At 42.3% G+C, this 23,525-nt stretch overlaps 1 protein-coding gene across 1 annotated transcript in view; it reads right to left on the minus strand.

The window, feature by feature from the left end:
* The window catches only part of LOC122923313 (neurotensin receptor type 1-like), a 55,832-nt gene extending 32,518 nt beyond the window's left edge, over positions 1–23,314 (minus strand). Inside the window, exon 1 of the mRNA XM_044274096.1 lies at positions 21,658–23,314. Coding sequence (XP_044130031.1) covers positions 21,658–22,302 — 645 coding nt within the window. The 5' untranslated portion in view covers positions 22,303–23,314. The remainder of the gene's footprint in view (positions 1–21,657) is intronic.
* Positions 23,315–23,525: the final 211 nt, after the last annotated feature.

A 23,525-nucleotide genomic window follows, 5' to 3' on the forward strand; every position in this document is an offset into this window, starting at 1 on the left:
CGGATCCGGCATTTTAATGCATTTGTAAGATGGATCAGAATCCTGATCAGTCTTAAAATGCAATCAGTTGGCATACGTTTTGCTGGATCAGGCAGGTAGTTCTGGCGACGGAACTGCCTGCCGGAGTCCTCTCCTGCAAGTGTGAAAGTACCCTCAAGGGGTTGTCCGAGATCAGGGCTAAAACCGGACATACCCCCATTTTCACTCCTCCAGCCCCCAAATATGAGCATCGGAGCATTTGATGCTCCGATGCTCTCTCTTGCCTTGTGCTGTATAGTGCAGGATAAGGGCTGTTGGTTTATATTTTGTTGCCAGTGATGTCACCGGCACTGATGGGCAGGCCTTAGCACTGCCCTAGCCATTTTACTGGCCAGGGCATCGCTAACACTCGCCCATTAGTGCCAGTGACGTCATCGGGCTCACTGCTAGGCATAAGCCTCCATCTAGCTTTATCCATGGAGAGCCCAGTACGTCACCGGATCTCCAGAAAAAGCCTTTTTCCTACGCGATTCAGTGCAGGGCAAAGGAGAGCATCAGTGCATAAACTGTTCCGATGCTCATATCAGGAAGGCTGCCTGGGTGAAAATGGAGGTATGTCCGGGGTAAGAGCTACACCCCTTTAAAGGAGTATTCACACCTCAGTCACTCATCACTAGGATCAGAATACCCATCCTATGCAGCAGTCCCAGGTTTCCATAAATCATATTTGCTTCTATGGAAGCTGTGGAAAGAGCATAGCCCTACCCGTCTGACTGTTTCTATAGCCATGGTCACCCCTTTTAGTTGGTGAAATAGTTAATGCCCCTTTTTAGACACTAGTCCCTGTGAATAGTGCTCATGGTGGACAACGTCTATTATGGTCACTGTGCTTACAATACCAGTTATTGTTTGCACACTGGCCCATTTAGTAAATGTATGAGCCATTAAAGATATTTGACGCTGTACTATTGCGACAAACTTGACAGCAGCAAGGAGTCCTTTTTTAGTGATATTGTCGTGACGCCAGTTGCAGTGAAGCAACAAGGGCACAGGGCCCCTTTTAGTGATGTTATGGTAGGTGGTACCCAGGTTTAGGAATGCCAGAGTGGTGTAGGGTGGCCTAAATGTCCCTTAATGGTGTTGCACGTGTCGCGGTGCTCCTACCTGGATACGCTGGAACCTCAGGCGTTGTCATCTGAAGCAGAAAAAGGGTAGTAGTAGTAGGGGATGAAGAATACATTTGAGTCCAGACCATGTGTATAGTTGAACAGCAACTTTACTTTCAATAAACGTGCCTCCATACGATTTACAGACTTTATCTTGGTTTCCAGCAGGCGTTGGCATAAACTGTGGCAGGCAAACTCCTCTCTACTATGTCTGTTGCTCTCTGGCTCTGCTTTGCTAACAGGATAGCTATAGAACTCAGCTTATTCTTTAAGCTGTACTTCACTTTATATTCTGGTCTGTCTCTAGCTTTATCCAGGGAACACTTTACTCCGGGTTTCTGAGGCTCTAAGCTTTGGCCTCCAGATCCAGCTGAGCTGAAGGTGCTCCAGCTGGCCTAGACATGGCTCATCCTCTAGCAGGGGGTAAGCTGCAACTCTAAATAGAACTCCAACCTCCCTGCAGCAAGTGTGACACGCCCACCACACCACAGAGGGGGGTGTTAGAATGGAATAGAAAGCTCCATTCTCTGTAAGGGTACTTTCACACTTGCGGCAGGACGGATCCGACAGGCTGTTCACCCTGTCGGATCCGTCCTTCCGCTGTTTCGCCGTGCCGGCGGACCGCAGCTCCGATCCCATTGACTATAATGGGGACGGGGGCGGCGCTCCGGCGCAGTACGGCAGTGCACAGCGAAAGGCCGGCGGACTAAAAGTCCTGCATGTCCGACTTTTTAGTCTGGCGGCCTCTGACTGCGAACTGCCGTACTGCGCCGGAGCGCCGCCCCGTCCCCATTATAGTCAATGGGGACGGAGTGGCGGTCCGGCGGCACGGCGAAACAGCGGAAGGACGGATCCGACATGGTGAACAGCCTGCCGGATCCATCCTGCCGCAAGTGTGAAAGTAGCCTTAGATAGCTCTGCCATTTATGCTGCCACCTGCTGGTGAACCAGGCACATTATATGTGAACATAAACCGTTACATGGAAAGAGATATGCACATTATACAGCACCTATTAATAAATACATGTGATGACACTAGCTTAACCATAGGAGATAGTGGGCGTTACACTATTCATTAATATTTCTGATGTTCTTAAATGGCCCACTTTCTTATGGTTTATCGATATGTACAGTATGTTTATTGCTATTATATCATATGTCATACTATGACATTACATTAGGGGTGAGCAAAACCAGCTTCAGATCCAAGATTTGTTTGAAAACTTTGTTTTAATGCTTTTTAATGCTGCATTAAAATGTATGTGCTTCAGTGAGGCAAAATTTGTTAACTCCGAAGTTGCGCGAAATTCTGTGAATAACATCGGGCTTCGATTGTACAACCTTAAAAACAGGAATCCGAAGTCGGCTTCAGTACCAAGGTACCAGCCGATGCCGAAGACGACTTTGGATTTCTGTTTTAAAATGTTATTAAAATCATAGAATCGAAGCCCAACATTTTTCACCAAAGTCTTGCGCGACTTCGGACTTAACAAATTTTGCCTCGCCGAAGCACATACATTGTAATGTTGTATGGAGACAGGTCTCTGTACAGCAATAAAACTACGTTTTTGAACAAATCGACTTCGGATCTTGGATCTGAAGCTGGATTCGCTCACCCCTACATTATATGTGTAGGGAGCTGTGCTGCAGTAGGACCTTTGGGGCACATGACCCATCTGTGCAGGTCCTCTCTGTAGAGCGATGCTCCCATCCATCAACTCAAAGGAAAGTGGAATAAAACACACTTTACTTCATTGGGGCTGTTTGCATTTCCTCCTTTAGGCCCCATTGACATGACCGTGTCCGTTTTGCGGACCACAAAACGCGGGCTTTCCGGTCTGTGCGGTCATGCCGCAAAAGATAGGACATATCCTATCTTTTGCCCCATTTTGTGGATTGTGGACCCATTGAAGTCAATGGGTCCGCACTGCGATGCAGGGTTGCACATGGCCGGTGTCTGTGTTTTCAGCATCCACGGTTTGCGGCCTGCAAAACGGACACTGCCTTTTGAACGGATCATTAGGCTGAAGTGTCTTGTACTTTGATCATTTAATATGAGGCTGTGGTAGTTTTCAATCAATTGTACTAACATGGTGCTGGGGAAGTCCGGTTCCAGACCCAATGATTGGTGGGAAACTACTGACTGGTTCATACAAGTGTTCCGCGTTCATCACATGGACCTGGTATTAGACCCTATTTAGGGGTAAGTTGGGCGGGTATCCTAACCTCGACACGACCCTTTCTGCTTTACAAGCAAGCTGCCTGGTAAAGGCCTCTGTAGAGGAATGTAAGCTGATGCCTAGATGACTGGAGCAAACACCCTGTCTAGGGATGAGCGATCCCAAACTGTACAGGTTCAGGTGGTGTAGGAAATACAACGGAATATAATGGGATTCGTAGACGGAATGCAAAACAGAAGCCTTTTAAGAGGCATTCCGTATTGATCCGTCATAATAGAAGTCTATGGCCAAGAATAACGGATCCGTCTGTTTACCATTATGCAGGACTTGGTTTTTCGGTTTTTTCAACTAATGGCATAATGGAAAAAAGGGGTCAAAATGGCTGATTTGCCATTTTTTACCTGCTTCTATTACCCATAAAAATGTAATAAAATGTGATCAAAAAGTCACACACTCCAAAATGGTATTAATAAAAATTACAGATTTTCCTGGAAAAAAATTTGTCCCTATATAGCTCAGTAGACATAAGTATAAAAAAGTTATAGGGGTCAGAATATGGTGATGTAAAAAATGCTTTTTTCAAAGTTACATTTATTTTTACACTATTTAGACATAAAAAACCTACACATATGGGGTATCGTTGTAATTGTACTGATCCAGAGAATGAAGGGCACAAACAGAACGCAGTGCAAACAAAACCCATAAAATGCTGGAGTTTTTTTTTTCCAGTTTCACCCCATTTAGAATTGTTTTACTGCTTCCCACTACATTGTGCGCCATAATTAATGGTGGCATTGGAAAGTACAACTTGTCCCGCAGAAAATAAGCCCTCATACAGCTATGTGCACGGAAATATAAAAAAGTTATGGCTCAAGGAATATAGAGAAGAAAAATGAAAACTAAAAAACCTCTGGTAGTGAAAGGGTTAAAGTCTCATCACAACAACCTCTGTCCATGAGATTGATCACAATGTAATGGCCTAGCCTAGCAACCGTCACACTAGATGATGGAAGTATCCCTTTAATCACTATCATACTGTATGCCATTATTGCTGGACTGGTATTTTTACCGTGCAGGAATCAGTCACACTTTTTACTAACGTGTGACAAGGGAGAAGGTCCCAGAGTAACGCTGTATGTATGGAGATTGTACGAGAGAAGGCACACAGTAGTATATGTATGCCCAGGAGACAGCGGCATCTATCTATCTATCTATTCATCCTCATATCTATCTATCTATCTATCTATCTATTATCTATCTATCTATCTATCTATTCATCCTCATATCTATCTATCTATCTATCTATTATCTATCTATCTATCTATCTATCTATCTATTATCTTTCTATCTATCTATTATCTATCTATCTATCTATCTATCTATCTATCTATCTATCTATCTATCTATCTATCTATTCATCCTTCTATCTATCATATCTATCTATCTACCTATCTATCTATTTATCTATCTATCTATTCATCCTCATATCTATCTATTTATCTATCTATCTCCTATCTATCTATCTATCTATCTATCTATTCATCCTCATATCTATCTATCTATTCATCCTCATATCTATCTATCTATCTATTATCTATCTATCTATCTATCTATCTATCTATCTATCTATTCATCCTCATATCTATCTATCTATCTATCTATCTATCTATCTATCTATCTATCTATCTATCCTCATATCTATCTATCTATCTATCTATCTATCTATCTATCTATCTATCTATCTATCTATCTATCCTCATATCTATCTATCTATTATCTATCTATCTATCTATTCATCCTTCTATCTATCTATCTATCCTCATATCTATTTATCTATCTCATATCTATCTATCTATCTATTTATCCTCATATCTATCTATCTATCTATTATCTATCTATCTATCTATTCATCCTTCTATCTATCTATCTATCTATCTATCTATCTATCCTCATATCTATTTATCTATCTCATATCTATCTATCTATCCTCATATCTATCTATCTATCTATCTATCTATTCATCCTTCTATCTATCTATCTACCTATCTATCCTCATATCTATCTATCTATCTATCTATCTATCTATCTATCTATCTCATATCTATCTATCTATCTATCTATCTATCTCATATCTATCTATCTATCTATCTATCTATCTATCTATCTATCTATTCATCCTTCTATCTATCTATCTATCTATCTATCTATCTATCTATCTATCTCATATCTATCTATCTATTCATCTATCTATCTATCTATCTATCTATTATCTATCTATTCATCCTTCTATCTATCTATCTATCTATCTACCTATCTATCTCATATCTATCTGTCTATCTATATATCTATCTATCTATCTATCACCTATCTATCTATCTATTCATCCTCATATCTATCTATCTATCTATCTATCTATCTATCTATCTCATATCTATCTATCTATCATACCCCAGAGTGGCATTATAACCTCTTTTGGAACCAACTATCTTTATTGGTGTATCATGTGTCATCTCTTATATTTATTACCATTTCCTGCAATGTGTGTACAGGTGAAACTCCAAAAATTAGAATATCGTGCAAAAGTCCATTTATTTCAGTAATGCAGCTTAAAAGGAATTGCATTAATGCAGCTTAAAATTAGAATTTTGTGAAAAGGTTCAATTTTCTAGTCTCAGAGTGTCAGACTCTAGTCAGCTAATTAATCCATACCCCCCGAGCAAAGGGGACCTGAGATTGTGACTTTGGGGTTTCATAAGCTGTAAACCATAATCATCCAAATTATAACAAATAAAGGCTTGAAATATCTCGCTTTACATGTAATGAGTCTCATGTGTTAGTTTCACCTTTTAAGTTGCATTACTGAAATAAACGAACTTTGCACGATATTCAAATTTTTCGAGTTTCACCTGTATGTACAGGTCCTTCTAAAAAAATTAGCATATTATGATAAAGTTCATTATTTTCTGTAATGTACTGATAAACATTAGACTTCCATATATTTTAGATTCATTACACACCAACTGAAGTAGTTCAAGCCTTTTATTGTTTTAATATTGATGATTTTGGCATACAGCTCATGAAAACCCCAAATTCCTATCTAAAAAAATTAGCATATTTCATCCGACCAATAAAAGAAAAGTGTTTTTAATACAAAAAAAGTCACCCTTCAAATAATTATGTTCAGTTCTGCACTCAATACTTGGTCGGGAATCCTTTTGCAGAAATGACTGCTTCAATGCGGCGTGGCATGGAGGCAATCAGCCTGTGGCACTGCTGAGGTGTTATGGAGGCCCAGGATGCTTCGATAGCGGTCTTAAGCTCATCCAGAGTGTTGGGTCTTGCGTCTCTCAACTTTCTCTTCCCAATATCCCACAGATTCTCTATGGGGTTCAGGTCAGGAGAGTTGGCAGGCCAATTGAGCACAGTAATACCATGGTCAGTAAACCATTTACCAGTGGTTTTGGCACTGTGAGCAGGTGCCAGGTCGTGCTGAAAAATGACATCTTCATCTCCATAAAGCTTTTCAGCAGATGGAAGCATGAAGTGCTCCAAAATCTCCTGATAGCGGCTGCATTGACCCTGCCCTTGATAAAACACAGTGGACCAACACCAGCAGCTGACATGGCACCCCAGACCATCACTGACTGTGGGTACTTGACACTGGACTTCAGGCATTTTGGCATTTCCCTCTACCCAGTCTTCCTCCAGACTCTGGCACCTTGATTTCCGAATGACATGCAAAATTTGCTTTCATCCGAAAAAAGTACTTTGGACCACTGAGCAACAGTCCAGTGCTGCTTCTCTGTAGCCCAGGTCAGGCGCTTCTGCCGCTGTTTCTGGTTCAAAAGTGGCTTGACCTGGGGAATGCGGCACCTGTAGCCCATTTCCTGCACACGCCTGTACACGGTGGCTCTGGATGTTTCTACTCCAGACTCAGTCCACTGCTTCCGCAGGTCCCCCAAGGTCTGGAATCGGTCCTTCTCCACAATCTTCCTCAGGGTCCGGTCACCTCTTCTCGTTGTGCAGCGTTTTCTGCCACACTTTTTCCTTCCCACAGACTTCCCACTGAGGTGCCTTGATACAGCACTCTGGGAACAGCCTATTCGCTCAGAAATTTCTTTCTGTGTCTTACCCTCTTGCTTGAGGATGTCAATGATGGCCTTCTGGACAGCAGTCAGGTCGGCAGTCTTACCCATGATTGCGGTTTGGAGTAATGAACCAGGCTGGGAGTTTTTAAAAGCCTCAGGAATCTTTTGCAGGTGTTTAGAGTTATTTAGTTGATTCAGATGATTAGGTTAATAGCTCGTTTAGAGAATCTTTTCATGATATGCTAATTTTTTGAGATAGGAATTTTGGGTTTTCATGAGCTGTATGCCAAAATCATCAATATTAAAACAATAAAAGGCTTGAACTACTTCAGTTGGTGTGTAATGAATCTAAAATATATGAAAGTCTAATGTTTATCACTACATTACAGAAAATAATGAACTTTATCACAATATGCTAATTTTTTGAGAAGGACCTGTATTTCCTTATAAATTACTGTTTAAGTGTAATGTGACTGGTTCACCAGCAGATGGCGGCAACAGTGTCAGAGCTAGTTTCCCTGGAGAGGAACCTTCTAGTTCCCTCTAGAGAAGGAGGAGTTAGTTAATTAGAAGTCAGTCTAGCCTCCCCCTCCTTGGGGACAGGTTGTGTGCAGAGTCTAGCTTACCCTTCCTTAGGGGAAGGCTGTGTGTCGGCTAGCAGAGTACTGTCTGCTCTGCTGGGCCCGCAGGCTCTGCCTGTGAGTTCTACATGGTTGCATGTCCCCTCCTGGGCTTGCATTGCCTACATCCAAGCTAAGTATGCTTGATGCCAGGAAGAAGTTCCTAGGATAAAAGATAAAGTAAGAGACAGAATACAGACAGCTAGGTAAAGTTCCAGCAGACGAGGAAAAGTTCCTATTTAACCCAGCCAGCATAGCAGAGCTGAGAAAGCTACAGCATAGCAGAGCTGAGATTGTTGCAGAAGTGTTTGCTTGCCAGTAGTTAAGCCAATACCTGCTGATGACCAAGATAAAGTCTGGAAACTGTTTGGATTACCATTTATGCCAAGTAAAGCTGTGTTCCACCTTAATACAAAGTCTTGACTCCATTCATTCTACTTCCTTCATCATCCAAGTTAATCAACCCTTTTTGCACTTGCTTAAGACCACCACATCTGGGATCCATGGATATCCAGGTAGGAGCACCATGACACGTGCATACAATATATTCAGAGACATTGTAGGCCACTCTACACCACTCCGGCAATCCTACATCTGGGTACCCACACTACTAGCCTACCAGGCTCATTGTTAGTATATACCAGTTCAGGCTACTAGATGGCAGCACTGAACTGTGATATAGTGATTTCTATACAGGATAATGGAGCAATTTCCATTATTATGTATAAGTTGCAATCTGATGATTGCAGGTTGTGGTTCACTTGGGGACCTAACAAAAAGTAATAAAAAAAAGAAAAAAAAAACATTAAAAAAATTAAAAAGTAAAATCACCCCCCTTTCCTCAAAATAAAAAGAAAACAAAAAAGAAAATAGCATTATGGGCATCGCCGCATGTGAAAACGCCCATACTATTACAATAGAAAAAAAAGTTAGCCTATATGGTGAATCGCATAACAGAAAAAAAAAAAAAGACTGATTTGCAGTTTTTTCATCACTTTATCTCTCAAGAAAATTGATCATCATACACACCCCAAAATGGTATTGTCAAAACTGACAGATCGTCCCACAAAAAATGAGCCCCATTTTACGTTTTACTCCATTCTTTTTTTTTCAATAAAACCAAACTTTTCACTTTTGGGGACAACCTGAGAATTACATTTTTATTTAGTCTCAATTTTTTAAACGCTTCTGTGGGGATTTGAACTCACAACCATCTACATTAAAGGCAAGAACCTTAACCAATGAGCTATAGAGCTCCATATTAAGTTACTGTCATTACCGTATTTTTCGCCCTATAAGACGCCCTGGCCCATAAGACGCACCCAGGTTTTTGAGGAGAAAAATAAGAAAAAAAATATTTTGAATCAAAAGGTGTGCTTTTGGTGGGTTTTGAACTAATGGTAGTCTGTGGATGACACTGTTATGGGGGATCTGTGGATGACACTGTTATGGGGATCTGTGGATGACACTGTTATGTAGGGGATCTGTGGATGACACTGTTATGGGGGATCAGTGGATGAAACTTATGGGGGATCTGTGGATGACACTGTTATGGGGGATCTGTGGATGACACTGTCATGGAGGATCTGTGGATGACACTGTTATGGGGATCTGTGGATGACACTGTTATGTAGGGGATCTGTGGATGACACTGTTATGGGGGATCTGTGGATGAAACTTATGGGGGATCTGTGAATGACACTGTTATGGGGGATCTGTGGATGACACTATGATGGGGGATCTGTGGATGACACTATTATGGGGGATCTGTGGATGGCACTGTTATGGGAGGGGATCTGTGGATGACACTGTTATGGGAGGGGGATCTGTGGATGGCACTGTTATTGGGGATCCTTGGATGACAGTGTTATGGGGGGGGATCTGTGGATGACATATATATAGCATCTTATGCTATATATGTGTCATCCACAGATCCCCCTCATAACACTGTCCCCCAATACACCAGGCCCCTCCTCTCACAGCAGTATTCATATGTAAACGGTATTCCTTAACCTCTTCTTAACTTTAGTTAAAGTAGCGCTATCCCGTGTACTACTACTTACTATCAAGCTCCCGTAGCAGGCAGAGCGGCTGGCAGCGTAAGGTCACTCACTCTCGTCACGTGCCTGCTCCGCCCGCTTCATTAATGGAGCAGGCAGAGCAGGCACGTGACGTGAGTGAGTGACGTTACTCCCGCTGTCTGATCTGGCTGCTACAGGAGCTTGATAGTAAGTAGTATACCGGATAGCGCTACTGTAACTAAAGGTAAGAAGAGGTTAAGGATTAAAGTTTACATATGAATACTGCAGTGAGCGGCGGGGGTAAGAGTACAGTGATTGCACCGGGCCCCGCGGCGATTCCAGCAGTTGCCGGCCTGCAGCCCCTCCTTCCTGTGCAGCATTGCAGCCGGCAATGTATCAGTGTTAGCAATGTAAAAATGTCAGCATTCGCCCCATAAGAAGCATTTCCCCCCCACTTGTGCGTCTTATGGGGTGAAAAATATGGTATATTATGGCTAAAAACCCTAGTTTATCACGCATCATGCATTCATATATATCGGAACCCTGGCAATTGCCCAGTTTGCCGGCCGTCTATCTATCTAGCTATCCTCCTCAGCCATCAAGATGTTTAAAGGGAGTCTTTCACCTAAACTGACCATTATAGAACACTAACCCCATGATCTGCATTATAGTCCCCATATTGGAATGCTACTTACCGTATAGCTGTCCGTCGCTTATTTTTGCTAAAAAAACACTTTTATTCAATATTAAAATTAATTAGGTTCTGAAGGTGCTCAGGGGAGGCATTCAAGCGGCCGGTGACCAGGCCTCTCGTCGCTTTTCATATGAAACCCCTCCCCTTTCACCCCTCTGGCCCGCCCTAGGTTCTTCAGAAATCCAGCGCCAGCGCCGTTCACAAGATTCGCCTCACCTGCGCACTTCATTCCCGATTATGGGCAGAGGCACAAGGCCGGCTAGATGTACGGGCCGGCACATGTGCATTAAACGCTCTTGTGCCTCTGCCCATAATGGGGAATGAAGTACGCAGACGCGGCGAATCTTGTGAACGGCGCTGGCGCTGGATTTCTGAAGAACCCAGGACGGGCCAGAGGGGTGAAAGGGGAGGGGTTTCATATGAAAAGCGACGAGGGGCCTGGGCACCAGCCGCTTGAACGCCACCCCTGGGCACCTTCAGAACCTAATTAACATTTTGAATAAAAGTGTTTTTTTTTGCGAAAATAAGCGACGGCCAGCTATACGGTATGTAGCATTCCAATATAATGCAGATCATGGTGTAAGTGTTCTAATGGTCAGTTAGTTGAAGGACTCCCTTTAGGCTCAGGAACTACAGTAAAATTTCCACTATAGTTCAATTACTGCAGTGTTTAGTTTTTTATTTTTTTTTGTGTAGTGTTGTTTAGTGTTATTCGTTGTGCATACAAAACTATAGCAGAAAAAGTGTAGTACCCTGGAGCCGGGAGAACTTTGAGGTCTGAACATTTGAAGACTTTTGCCTGTTTCCCTATCTACTCCTTACTTTATTTCACTTTAAAGGGTTCACTTGCATTGACTTATGCTGTTCAATGCTGTGTAACTGCATTTTATATGTTTGCTGTGATATATATACTGTTCATTTGCACTGTTTTTGCACAGCACCGTGGAAAGGGTTAATTAACACTAAGACACTTTTGGGACTTTCTAGCTAATGAGAAGCTAGTAATTTTACACAGCTTCCATTAGGTTTAAAGGCTATGTACACTTTTGAAGGCAATTTTTGTTTATGATTGCATTTTACTCATTGTTGGCTAAAAATCATATTTTCAATTGGTCTTTATTAAAAATATTGAGCTGTTCTGTCACAAAGGGTTGACAACTTTTCTAGGTGTGTGACTGGTATTTTCACTTTCAATTTGTGCTGGTCATCTACTAACCCATAGGGTACTTTCACACTTGCGGCAGAGGATTCCGGCAGGCAGTTCCGCTGCCGGAAATGCCTGCTGTATCCGTCAAAACGCATGCAAACTGATGGCATTTGTCATATGGATCAGGATCCTGATCCATATGACAAATGCATTGAAATGCCGGATCCGTCTCTCCAGTGTCATCCGGAAAAACGGATCCTGAATTTATTTTTTTACATTTTTTTGTGGTCTGAGCATGCATTAATGCATGTCAATGGGAAAAAATGCCGGATGTGGTATTCTGGCAAGTGTTATGGAATTTTGGACGGAGATAAAACTGCAGCTTTCTGCAGTATTATCTCCATCCTGAGAAGTCTAAAAGACTGAACTGATGCATCCTGAATGGAATTCTCTCCATTAGAATGCATTAGGATAAAACTGATCAGTTCTTTTCCGATATTGAGCCCCTAGGACGGAACTCAGTGCCGGAAAAGAATAACGCTAGTGTGAAAGTACCCTTATCTCTAAAGTACTAAGAGGTCATAAACACTTACTTAAGCCATATTCTTATCAGTAAGATGAGAACTGAGCTTTAATGAGTGTTTATAAGGTCAGCGAGCAGAGATAAGGAGTCTGTCTGCCCCCCAGATGATGGAAGTTGCCCCCAAAGGTGTACATAGCCTTTAAAGAGGACCTTTCACCAGGATACATGTATTGAAATAGTTATATTACCTTACAGTGCGGCCCCCAGTGATGTCTTTACGCTTTTTTTTCCGCTGTGGTCCCCGTTTGTTTTGGCGCCTCATATGCTAATGAGACGATTCGGTTGAACTAGGTGGGCACTTGAATTTGTCCTGGGCGCGGTTATCTTTTCCCTGGCTGCGAGCGCATCCAATCAGAGCGCCCCGCTCTTAGCCAGGGAGAAGGAACACAAGTTCTCACAAGAATCGCAGCTTCTTCTCTTGCGAGAACTTGAGCGCCTTCTCTCTGGCTAACAGCGGGGCGCTCTGATTGGATGCGCTCGCAGCCAGGGAGAAGATAACCGCGCCCAGGACAAATTCAAGTCCCCGCCTAGTTGAACTGAATTGCCTCATTAGCATATGAGGCGCCAAAACAAACGGGGACCAAAGCGGACGAAAGAGGGGGGGGGGGGGGGGTCCTTTGAAAAAAAATAAAACATAAAGACATTGATGGGGGCCACACTGTAAGGTAATATAACTATTTCAATACATGTATCCTGGTGAAAGGTCCTCTTTAAAGAACAGCATGTTTTGGAGGTAAAAGGCCAGACTTATTTAACACCAAAACCAGATAGACTGACCTTCTGAATGTCTGGTTTAGCCTTGTTCTTATATCTAAAAACTTGTTTTTGTCTGGAAAACCTGCTGTGTCATTGCCATTGAGTATTTTTGAAGCTTTAATGCAAGTCTATGAGAGACAGGAAGTGTAACATTGAATTTGTTTGTGCTGAGGTTCTCCACTCCATCCCTCCCACTAGAAGGTTCTAGTTTAGCTATAAACTGTATATAAGTCTGAGCCTCTAGTGTGCTGCAGTTAGGGACCAGTGCTTAGAAGAGGAGACTCTGCCAGACTACTGAGTGACTAGGAGATACTGAGACGAGGATACGCTGAGCCACAGACCCTGTATCACGAGCCTTGGACCAGGGTACCAGCCTTCTGAAGAGAGAGAGGGACAACTAGCTCATGCTCAGCATTAAACCCTTCTTCTGCCAGGGAGGAGACTGGAGAAGCCATCCCTATTATACCTCCTCTGTATTGTTTTGCAGCTGAATTCCTCCAGTAAAGAAGCAGACTGGTTTACTGCAGACCCTGACTATCTGGACATAGCAACACATGGTGACACCTCAACGGTGTACAGGGGACCCAACATAGCGTTGGGGCCACGCCAAATCCGGCCACTGCATATGGATATGCCATCACTGCAAATTCCTGGTCACCCTGTATATGTATGTATATATATATATATATATATATATATATATATACATACTGTACATGTAGCAGAGATGTATTTAACTCTTGGTAGAAGGGAGCATTATACGGAGTTACACGCAGATGTAGCAGAGGTGTATTTAACTCTTGGTAGAAGGGGCATTATACAGAGTTATACAGTCAGGTCCATAAATAATGGGACATAAACACAATTCTAACATTTTTCGCTCTATACACCACCACAATGGATTTGAAATGAAACAAACAAGATGTGCTTTACCTGCAGACTGTCAGCTTTAACTTGAGGGTATTTACATCCCAATCAGGTGAACGGTGCAGGAATTACAACAGTTTGCATATGTGCCTCCCACTTGTTAAGGGACCAAAAGTAATGGGACAATTGGCTTCTCAGCTGTTCCATGGCCAGGTGTGTCATTCCCTCATTATCCCAATTACAATGAGGAGATAAAAGGTCCAGAGTTCATTTCAAGTGTGCTATTTGCATTTGGAATCTGTTGCTGTCAACTCTCAAGATGAGATCCAAAGAGCTGTCACTATCAGTGAAGCAAGCCATCATTAGGCTGAAAAAACACAACAAACCCATAAGAGAGATAGCAAAAACATTAGGCATGGCCAAAACAACTGTTTGGAACATTCTTAAAAAGAAGGAACGCACCGTGAGCTCAGCAACACCAAAAGACCCGGAAGACCAGGGAAAACAACTGTGGTAGATGACCAAAGAATTCTTTCCCTGGTGAAGAAAACACCATTCACAACAGTTGGCCAGATCAAGAACACTCTCCAGGAGGTAGGTGTATGTGTGTCAAAGTCAACAATCAAGAGAAGACTTCACCAGAGGGTTCACCACAAGATGTAAACCATTGGTGAGCCTCAAAAACGGGAAGGCCAGATTAGAGTTTGCCAAACGACATCTAAAAAAGCCTTCACAGTTCTGGAACAACATCCTATGGACAGATGAGACCAAGAGCAACTTGTACCAGAGTGATGGGAAGAGAAGAGTATGGAGAAGGAAAGGAACTGCTGATGGTCCTAAGCATACCACCTCATCAGTGAAGCATGGTGGTGGTAGTGTCATGGCGTGGGCATGTATGGCTGCCAATGGAACTGGTTTTCTTGTATTTATTGATGATGTTACTGCTGACAAAAGCAGCCGGATGAATTCTGAAGTGTTTCGGGCAATATTATCTGCTCATATTCAGCCAAATGCTTCAGAACTCATTGGACGGCGCTTCACAGTGCAGATGGACAATGACCCAAAGCATACTGCAAAAGTAACCAAAGAGTTTTTTGAGGGAAAGAAGTGGAATGTTATGCAATGGCCAAGTCAATCACCTGACCTGAATCCGATTGAGCATGCATTTCACTTGCTGAAGACAAAACTGAAGGGAAAATGCCCCAAGAACAAGCAGGAACTGAGGACAGTTGCAGTAGAGGCCTGGCAGAGCATCACCAGGGATGAAACCCAGCGGCTGGTGATGTCTATGCGTTCCAGACTTCAGGCTGTAATTGACTGCAAAGGATTTGCAACCAAGTATTAAAAAGTGAGTTTAATTTATGATTATTATTCTGTCCCATTACTTTTGGTCCCTTAACAAGTGGGAGGCACATATGCAAACTGTTGTAATTCCTACACCGTTCACCTGATTGGGATGTAAATACCCTCAAGTTAAAGCTGACAGTCTGCAGGTAAAGCACATCGTGTTTGTTTCATTTCAAATCCATTGTGGTGGTGTATAGAGTCAAACATTTTAGAATTGTGTCAATGTCCGAATGTTTATGGACCTAACTGTACATAGATGTAGCAGAGATGTGTTTAGCTCTTGGTAGAAGGGAGCATTATACAGAGTTACATATGGATGTAGCAGAGATGTATTTAGCTCTTGGTAGAAGGGGCATTATACAGAGTTACATACAGATGTAGCAGAGATGTATAAAGCTCTTGGTAGAAGGGGCATTATACAGAGTTACATACAGATGTAGCAGAGATGTATTTAGCTCTTGGTAGAAGGGAGCATTATACAGAGTTACACACAGATGTAGCAGAGATGTATTTAGCTCTTGGTAGAAGGGAGCATTATACAGAGGACAGTTGCAGTAGAGGCCTGGCAGAGCATCACCAGGGATGAAACCAAGCGTCTGGTGATGTCTATGCGATCCAGACTTCAGGCTGTAATTGACTGCAAAGGATTTGCAACCAAGTATTAAAAAGTGAGTTTAATTTATGATTATTATTCTGTCCCATTACTTTTGGTCCCTTAACAAGTGGGAGGCACATATGCAAACTGTTGTAATTCCTACACCGTTCACCTGATTTGGATGTAAATACCCTCAAGTTAAAGCTGACAGTCTGCAGTTAAAGCACATCTTGTTCGTTTCATTTCAAATCCATTGTGGTGGTGTATAGAGCGAAAATGTTAGAATTGTGTCAATGTCCGAATGTTTATGGACCTAACTGTACATAGATGTAGCAGAGATGTGTTTAGCTCTTGGTAGAAGGGAGCATTATACAGAGTTACATATGGATGTAGCAGAGATGTATTTAGCTCTTGGTAGAAGGGGCATTATACAGAGTTACATACAGATGTAGCAGAGATGTATTTAGCTCTTGGTAGAAGGGAGCATTATACAGAGTTACATACAGATGTAGCAGAGATGTATTTAGCTCTTGGTAGAAGGGAGCATTATACAGAGTTACACACAGATGTAGCAGAGATGTGTTTAGCTCTTGGTAGAGGGGAGCATTATACAGAGTTACACACAGATGTAGCAGAGATGTATTTAGCTCTTGGTAGAAGGGAGCATTATAGAGAGTTACACACAGATGTAGCAGAGATGTATTTAGCTCTTGGTAGAAGGGGCATTATACAGAGTTACACACAGATGTAGCAGAGATGTATTTAGCTCTTGGTAGAAGGGAGCATTATAGAGAGTTACACACAGATGTAGCAGAGATGTATTTAGCTCTTGGTAGAAGGGAGCATTATACAGAGTTACACACAGATGTAGCAGAGATGTATTTAGCTCTTGGTAGAAGGGAGCATTATACAGAGTTACACACAGATGTAGCGGAGATGTATTTAACTCTTGGTAGAGGGGAGCATTATACAGAGTTAAAAAAAGATGTAGCAGAGATGTATTTAGCTCTTGGTAGAGGGGAGCATTATACAGAGTTAAAAAAAGATGTAGCAGAGATGTGTTTAGCTCTTGGTAGAGGGGAGCATTATAGAGAGTTACACACAGATGTAGCAGAGATGTATTTAACTCTTGGTAGAAGGGAGCATTATACAGAGTTACACACAGATGTAGCAGAGATGTATTTCGCTCTTGGTAGAAGGGAGCATTATAGAGAGTTACACACAGATGTAGCAGAGATGTATTTAACTCTTGGTAGAAGGGAGCATTATACAGAGTTACACACAGATGTAGCAGAGATGTATTTAACTCTTGGTAGAAGGGAGCATTATACAGAGTTACATATGGATGTAGCAGAGATGTATTTAGCTCTTGGTAGAAGGGAGCATTATACAGAGTTACACACAGATGTAGCAGAGATGTATTTAACTCTTTGTAGAAGGGAGCATTATAGAGAGTTACACACAGATGTAGCAGAGATGTATTTAGCTCTTGGTAGAAGGGGCATTATAGAGAGTTACACACAGATGTAGCAGAGATGTATTTAGCTCTTGGTAGAAGGGAGCATTATACAGAGTTACACACAGATGTAGCGGAGATGTATTTAACTCTTGGTAGAAGGGAGCATTATACAGAGTTAAAAAAAGATGTAGCAGAGATGTGTTTAGCTCTTGGTAGAGGGGCATTATACAGAGTTACATACAGATGTAGCAGAGATGTATTTCGCTCTTGGTAGAAGGGAGCATTATACAGAGTTACACACAGATGTAGCAGAGATGTATTTAGCTCTTGGTAGAAGGGAGCATTATAGAGAGTTACACACAGATGTAGCAGAGATGTATTTAACTCTTGGTAGAAGGGAGCATTATACAGAGTTACACACAGATGTAGCAGAGATGTATTTAACTCTTGGTAGAAGGGAGCATTATACAGAGTTACATATGGATGTAGCAGAGATGTATTTAGCTCTTGATAGAAGGGAGCATTATACAGAGTTACACACAGATGTAGCAGAGATGTATTTAACTCTTTGTAGAAGGGAGCATTATAGAGAGTTACACACAGATGTAGCAGAGATGTATTTAGCTCTTGGTAGAAGGGGCATTATAGAGAGTTACACACAGATGTAGCAGAGATGTATTTAGCTCTTGGTAGAAGGGAGCATTATACAGAGTTACACACAGATGTAGCAGAGATGTATTTAGCTCTTGGTAGAAGGGAGCATTATACAGAGTTACACACAGATGTAGCAGAGATGTATTTAGCTCTTGGTAGAGGGGAGCATTATACAGAGTTACACACAGATGTAGCAGAGATGTATAAAGCTCTTGGTAGAAGGAGCATTATACAGAGTTACATACAGATGTAGCAGAGATGTATTTAGCTCTTGGTAGAAGGGAGCATTATACAGAGTTACACACAGATGTAGCAGAGATGTATTTAGCTCTTGGTAGAAGGGAGCATTATAGAGAGTTACACACAGATGTAGCAGAGATGTATTTAGCTCTTGGTAGAAGGGAGCATTATACAGAGTTACACACAGATGTAGCAGAGATGTATTTAACTCTTGGTAGAAGGGAGCATTATACAGAGTTACATATGGATGTAGCAGAGATGTATTTAGCTCTTGGTAGAAGGGAGCATTATACAGAGTTACACACAGATGTAGCAGAGATGTATTTAACTCTTTGTAGAAGGGAGCATTATACAGAGTTACACACAGATGTAGCAGAGATGTATTTAGCTCTTGGTAGAAGGGGCATTATAGAGAGTTACACACAGATGTAGCAGAGATGTATTTAGCTCTTGGTAGAAGGGAGCATTATACAGAGTTACACACAGATGTAGCGGAGATGTATTTAACTCTTTGTAGAAGGGGGCATTATAGAGAGTTACACACAGATGTAGCAGAGATGTATTTAACTCTTGGTAGAAGGGAGCATTATACAGAGTTACATATGGATGTAGCAGAGATGTATTTCGCTCTTGGTAGAAGGGAGCATTATACAGAGTTACACACAGATGTAGCAGAGATGTATTTAACTCTTTGTAGAAGGGGGCATTATAGAGAGTTACACACAGATGTAGCAGAGATGTATTTAACTCTTGGTAGAAGGGAGCATTATACAGAGTTACATATGGATGTAGCAGAGATGTATTTCGCTCTTGGTAGAAGGGAGCATTATACAGCGTTACACACAGATGTAGCAGAGATGTATTTAGCTCTTGGTAGAAGGGAGCATTATACAGCGTTACACACAGATGTAGCAGAGATGTGTTTAGCTCTTGGTAGAAGGGGCATTATACAGCGTTACACACAGATGTAGCAGAGATGTATTTCGCTCTTGGTAGAAGGGAGCATTATACAGCGTTACACACAGATGTAGCAGAGATGTGTTTAGCTCTTGGTAGAAGGGAGCATTATACAGAGTTACATATGGATGTAGCAGAGATGTATTTAGCTCTTGGTAGAAGGAGCATTATACAGAGTTACACACAGATGTAGCAGAGATGTATTTAGCTCTTGGTAGAAGGGAGCATTATAGAGAGTTGCACACAGATGTAGCAGAGATGTATTTAGCTCTTGGTAGAAGGGAGCATTATAGAGAGTTACACACAGATGTAGCAGAGATGTATTTAGCTCTTGGTAGAAGGGAGCATTATAGAGAGTTACATACAGATGTAGCAGAGATGTATTTAACTCTTGGTAGAAGGGAGCATTATACAGAGTTACATATGGATGTAGCAGAGATGTATTTCGCTCTTGGTAGAAGGGAGCATTATACAGCGTTACACACAGATGTAGCAGAGATGTATTTCGCTCTTGGTAGAAGGGAGCATTATACAGCGTTACACACAGATGTAGCAGAGATGTATTTAGCTCTTGGTAGAAGGGAGCATTATGGAGCATTACACACAGATGTAGCAGAGATGTATTTAGCTCTTGGTAGAAGGGAGCATTATAGAGAGTTACACACAGATGTAGCAGAGATGTATTTAGCTCTTGGTAGAAGGGAGCATTATAGAGAGTTACACACAGATGTAGCAGAGATGTATTTAGCTATTGGTAGAAGGGAGCATTATACAGAGTTACACACAGATGTAGCAGAGATGTATTTCGCTCTTGGTAGAAGGGAGCATTATACAGCGTTACACACAGATGTAGCAGAGATGTATTTAGCTCTTGGTAGAAGGGAGCATTATGGAGCATTACACACAGATGTAGCAGAGATGTATTTAGCTCTTGGTAGAAGGGAGCATTATAGAGAGTTACACACAGATGTAGCAGAGATGTATTTAGCTCTTGGTAGAAGGGAGCATTATAGAGAGTTACACACAGATGTAGCAGAGATGTATTTAGCTATTGGTAGAAGGGAGCATTATGGAGAGTTACACACAGATGTAGCAGAGATGTATTCAGCTCTTGGTAGAAGGAGCATTATACAGAGTTACACACAGATGTAGCAGAGATGTATTTAGCTCTTGGTAGAAGGGAGCATTATACAGAGTTACATACAGATGTAGCAGAGATGTATTTAGCTCTTGGTAGAAGGGGCATTATACAGAGTTACATATGGATGTAGCAGAGATGTATTTAGCTCTTGGTAGAAGGAGCATTATACAGAGTTACACACAGATGTAGCAGAGATGTATTTCGCTCTTGGTAGAAGGGAGCATTATACAGCGTTACACACAGATGTAGCAGAGATGTGTTTAGCTCTTGGTAGAAGGGAGCATTATACAGAGTTACATATGGATGTAGCAGAGATGTATTTAGCTCTTGGTAGAAGGAGCATTATACAGAGTTACACACAGATGTAGCAGAGATGTATTTAGCTCTTGGTAGAAGGGGGCATTATGGAGCATTACACACAGATGTAGCAGAGATGTATTTAGCTCTTGGTAGAAGGGAGCATTATACAGAGTTACACACAGATGTAGCAGAGATGTATTTAGCTCTTGGTAGAAGGGAGCATTATGGAGCATTACACACAGATGTAGCAGAGATGTATTTAGCTCTTGGTAGAAGGGAGCATTATGGAGCATTACACACAGATGTAGCAGAGATGTATTTAGCTCTTGGTAGTAGCTGCATTATTCGATAACCCAGAGATAACCCCCTATGAGGACACTAGGTAGGACTCATCAAGGCTAATTGCCCTGGGAATGTCACATCTGACAGCCTTAGTCCTAGCAGATATTACTGCACATATACATCGAGGGTACGGATACTGGATATTATGTGCTGTAGAAACTGTAGAAAGGATATTAATGACTAATCCAGGGTCTTACATTTCTATCTGCACTCATGTCATGGAGACCCCTCTGTTCTCCTTCATATCTTTTTCCACATATCACCAGAATGTCAGCCCAATCTACAGTAATTGCAGCCTCTCTCTATAGAGACAGATGTAGCAGGGCAGAGTTTGTCATGAGTTGCAGAGCTGACTTAGTAATTGGGCACCACTCACCTGTGCTTTCTTTGGGTTTTGTTAGAGAGTTATCATGATGTACACACAAGGCAGCCATAAAGAGTTAAATGACAAATCCAGGTCTGCTACATGCATGATTTACAGATTTCACACTATTGTACGTGACAGATTTGGTTATCGTTACCTGTATAAAGATCTTCAGAGTGGCATTGGACACCAAACTGGTACACACTAGAGAAGAGGGGTCAGGCTCTCCTTCCGGGGTTATGTTCTGGTACCTTACCCCCATGATAAAAGCCATGGGCAGGGCAAATACTATAGATGAGACCCATATGATGGAGATAATCTTCTTGGTCCTCCTCCTGGACATGATCATCTTGGCCTTCATGGGATGACAGATGGCCAGGTACCGTTCGCAGCTCAGGCTGGCAATGTTCAGCACGGTGGCATAGGAGCAGATATCACGTAGGAAATAGTAACTCCTGCACACAGCGTCCCCAAATACCCAGGGGTAATGGAACCAGATGAAGTTATAAAGCTCTATGGGAATACTGATCACCAGGATGAGGATGTCGGACAGTGCCAGGCTCACCAGGTGGTAGTGCACTGTGCCCTGTAAGCTCTGCAGGCTGCACTTCTTCAGCACCAGCTTGATGGTCAGCACGTTCCCTATGGTGCCCACCAAGAAGATGAGGATGTAAAGAACAGTGATGAACACTTTAGACGACAAGTTGGTGTCCACACCCAAGGGGTGAGACGTGTCTATGGTGGCATTTGGCACTTCTGAGAACCAAGTGAGATTGTTGAGCGCCAGTGTCTCCTCTGCCATCCTGAAACCGGCTCCTCAGACTGCCTGGCTGGCACTAGAAGAACATTTCTCTGCCACAGATCACTCCATGTCTTCACCAAAGTGGGTGCTTCCTACTTGGTCACTCTTAGTCCTTCTGCATCCCTTTACCTGCAATGGCCACCCGTTGATGCAATTGCTGCCTGGTTTGGCACTTGTTATGTAGTCATGCCAGTCTGTGGTTAATAATGCAAGAGGCGTTTTCAAATTCCTAAACCCATCTGATGGCTTCCTTGTCCTGTGTGAATGCTCAGGGGGTCTGATGTTGGAGAAGAAGTCTGAGAGATCTGGAAGCCGGCAGAGGTGTAGGAGGTATTTCAGGGGCTGCAGGCAGGAAGGGCTTTGCTTGCTGAGTGACTGCATATCTGCCAGGGACCTATCAGCTCACGTGTTCTCCTCCAAAGCCCATTCGGTATCGTTTCTTAAGATTTGATCCCTAGAGATACAGATTAATATGAATGAGACATTTAGCAGGTGTGAGATCCCCCCGGTGTGCCTGCTGTGCGTACAATAAATTCACTTCACCGTGAGATTATGTGACCTGCGGCAGAGATTACTGACTGGAGATCAGACCTATGAAGATTGCTCTGTAATTTCCTGGAGTGCCATTACCACTCCTTTTGACACCTTGCTACAATCTTCTATGTGCTAATGTATAACATCTAATGTATTCTACTTCATCACCTAATAATGTGCATATTTATTCCTGAAACTGTTATGTCCAAGTGTAATAACCTGGTCCACCAGCAGTTGGCGGCAGAGATAGTTTCTATGGAGAGGAACCTTCTGCTTCCTTCCAGGCCTCTGTAGCTAGAGGGAGGAGTTTAGTTAGTGAGAGATGAGTGTCTAGTCCACCCTCCTTAGGGAGAGGTTGTGTGCTGGCTAGCAGAGCACTGTCTGCTCTGCTAGGCCTGCAGGCCTGTACATGATTGCTTGACCTCTCCTGGGCTTGCATTGCCTTCACCCAAGCTGAGCCGAAGCTTGAGGTACTCTTAAGCCAGGACAAGAAGTTCCTAGGACTATAAGTAAGAGACAGACTACAGCTAACTTAAGTTCCAGCAGAAGATAAAGAGTTTCCTATTTATCCAGCCAAGATTAGTAGAGTTGAGAGTGATAAAGCTTAGCAGAGCTGAGATTGTTGCAGAGAAGTATTTGCCTGCCAAAGTTAAGCCAATACCTGCTGATGACCAATATATCGTTTGTAA

Source organism: Bufo gargarizans, unplaced genomic scaffold (assembly GCF_014858855.1).
Source record: "Bufo gargarizans isolate SCDJY-AF-19 unplaced genomic scaffold, ASM1485885v1 original_scaffold_1463_pilon, whole genome shotgun sequence".
Classification (NCBI taxonomy): domain Eukaryota; kingdom Metazoa; phylum Chordata; class Amphibia; order Anura; family Bufonidae; genus Bufo; species Bufo gargarizans.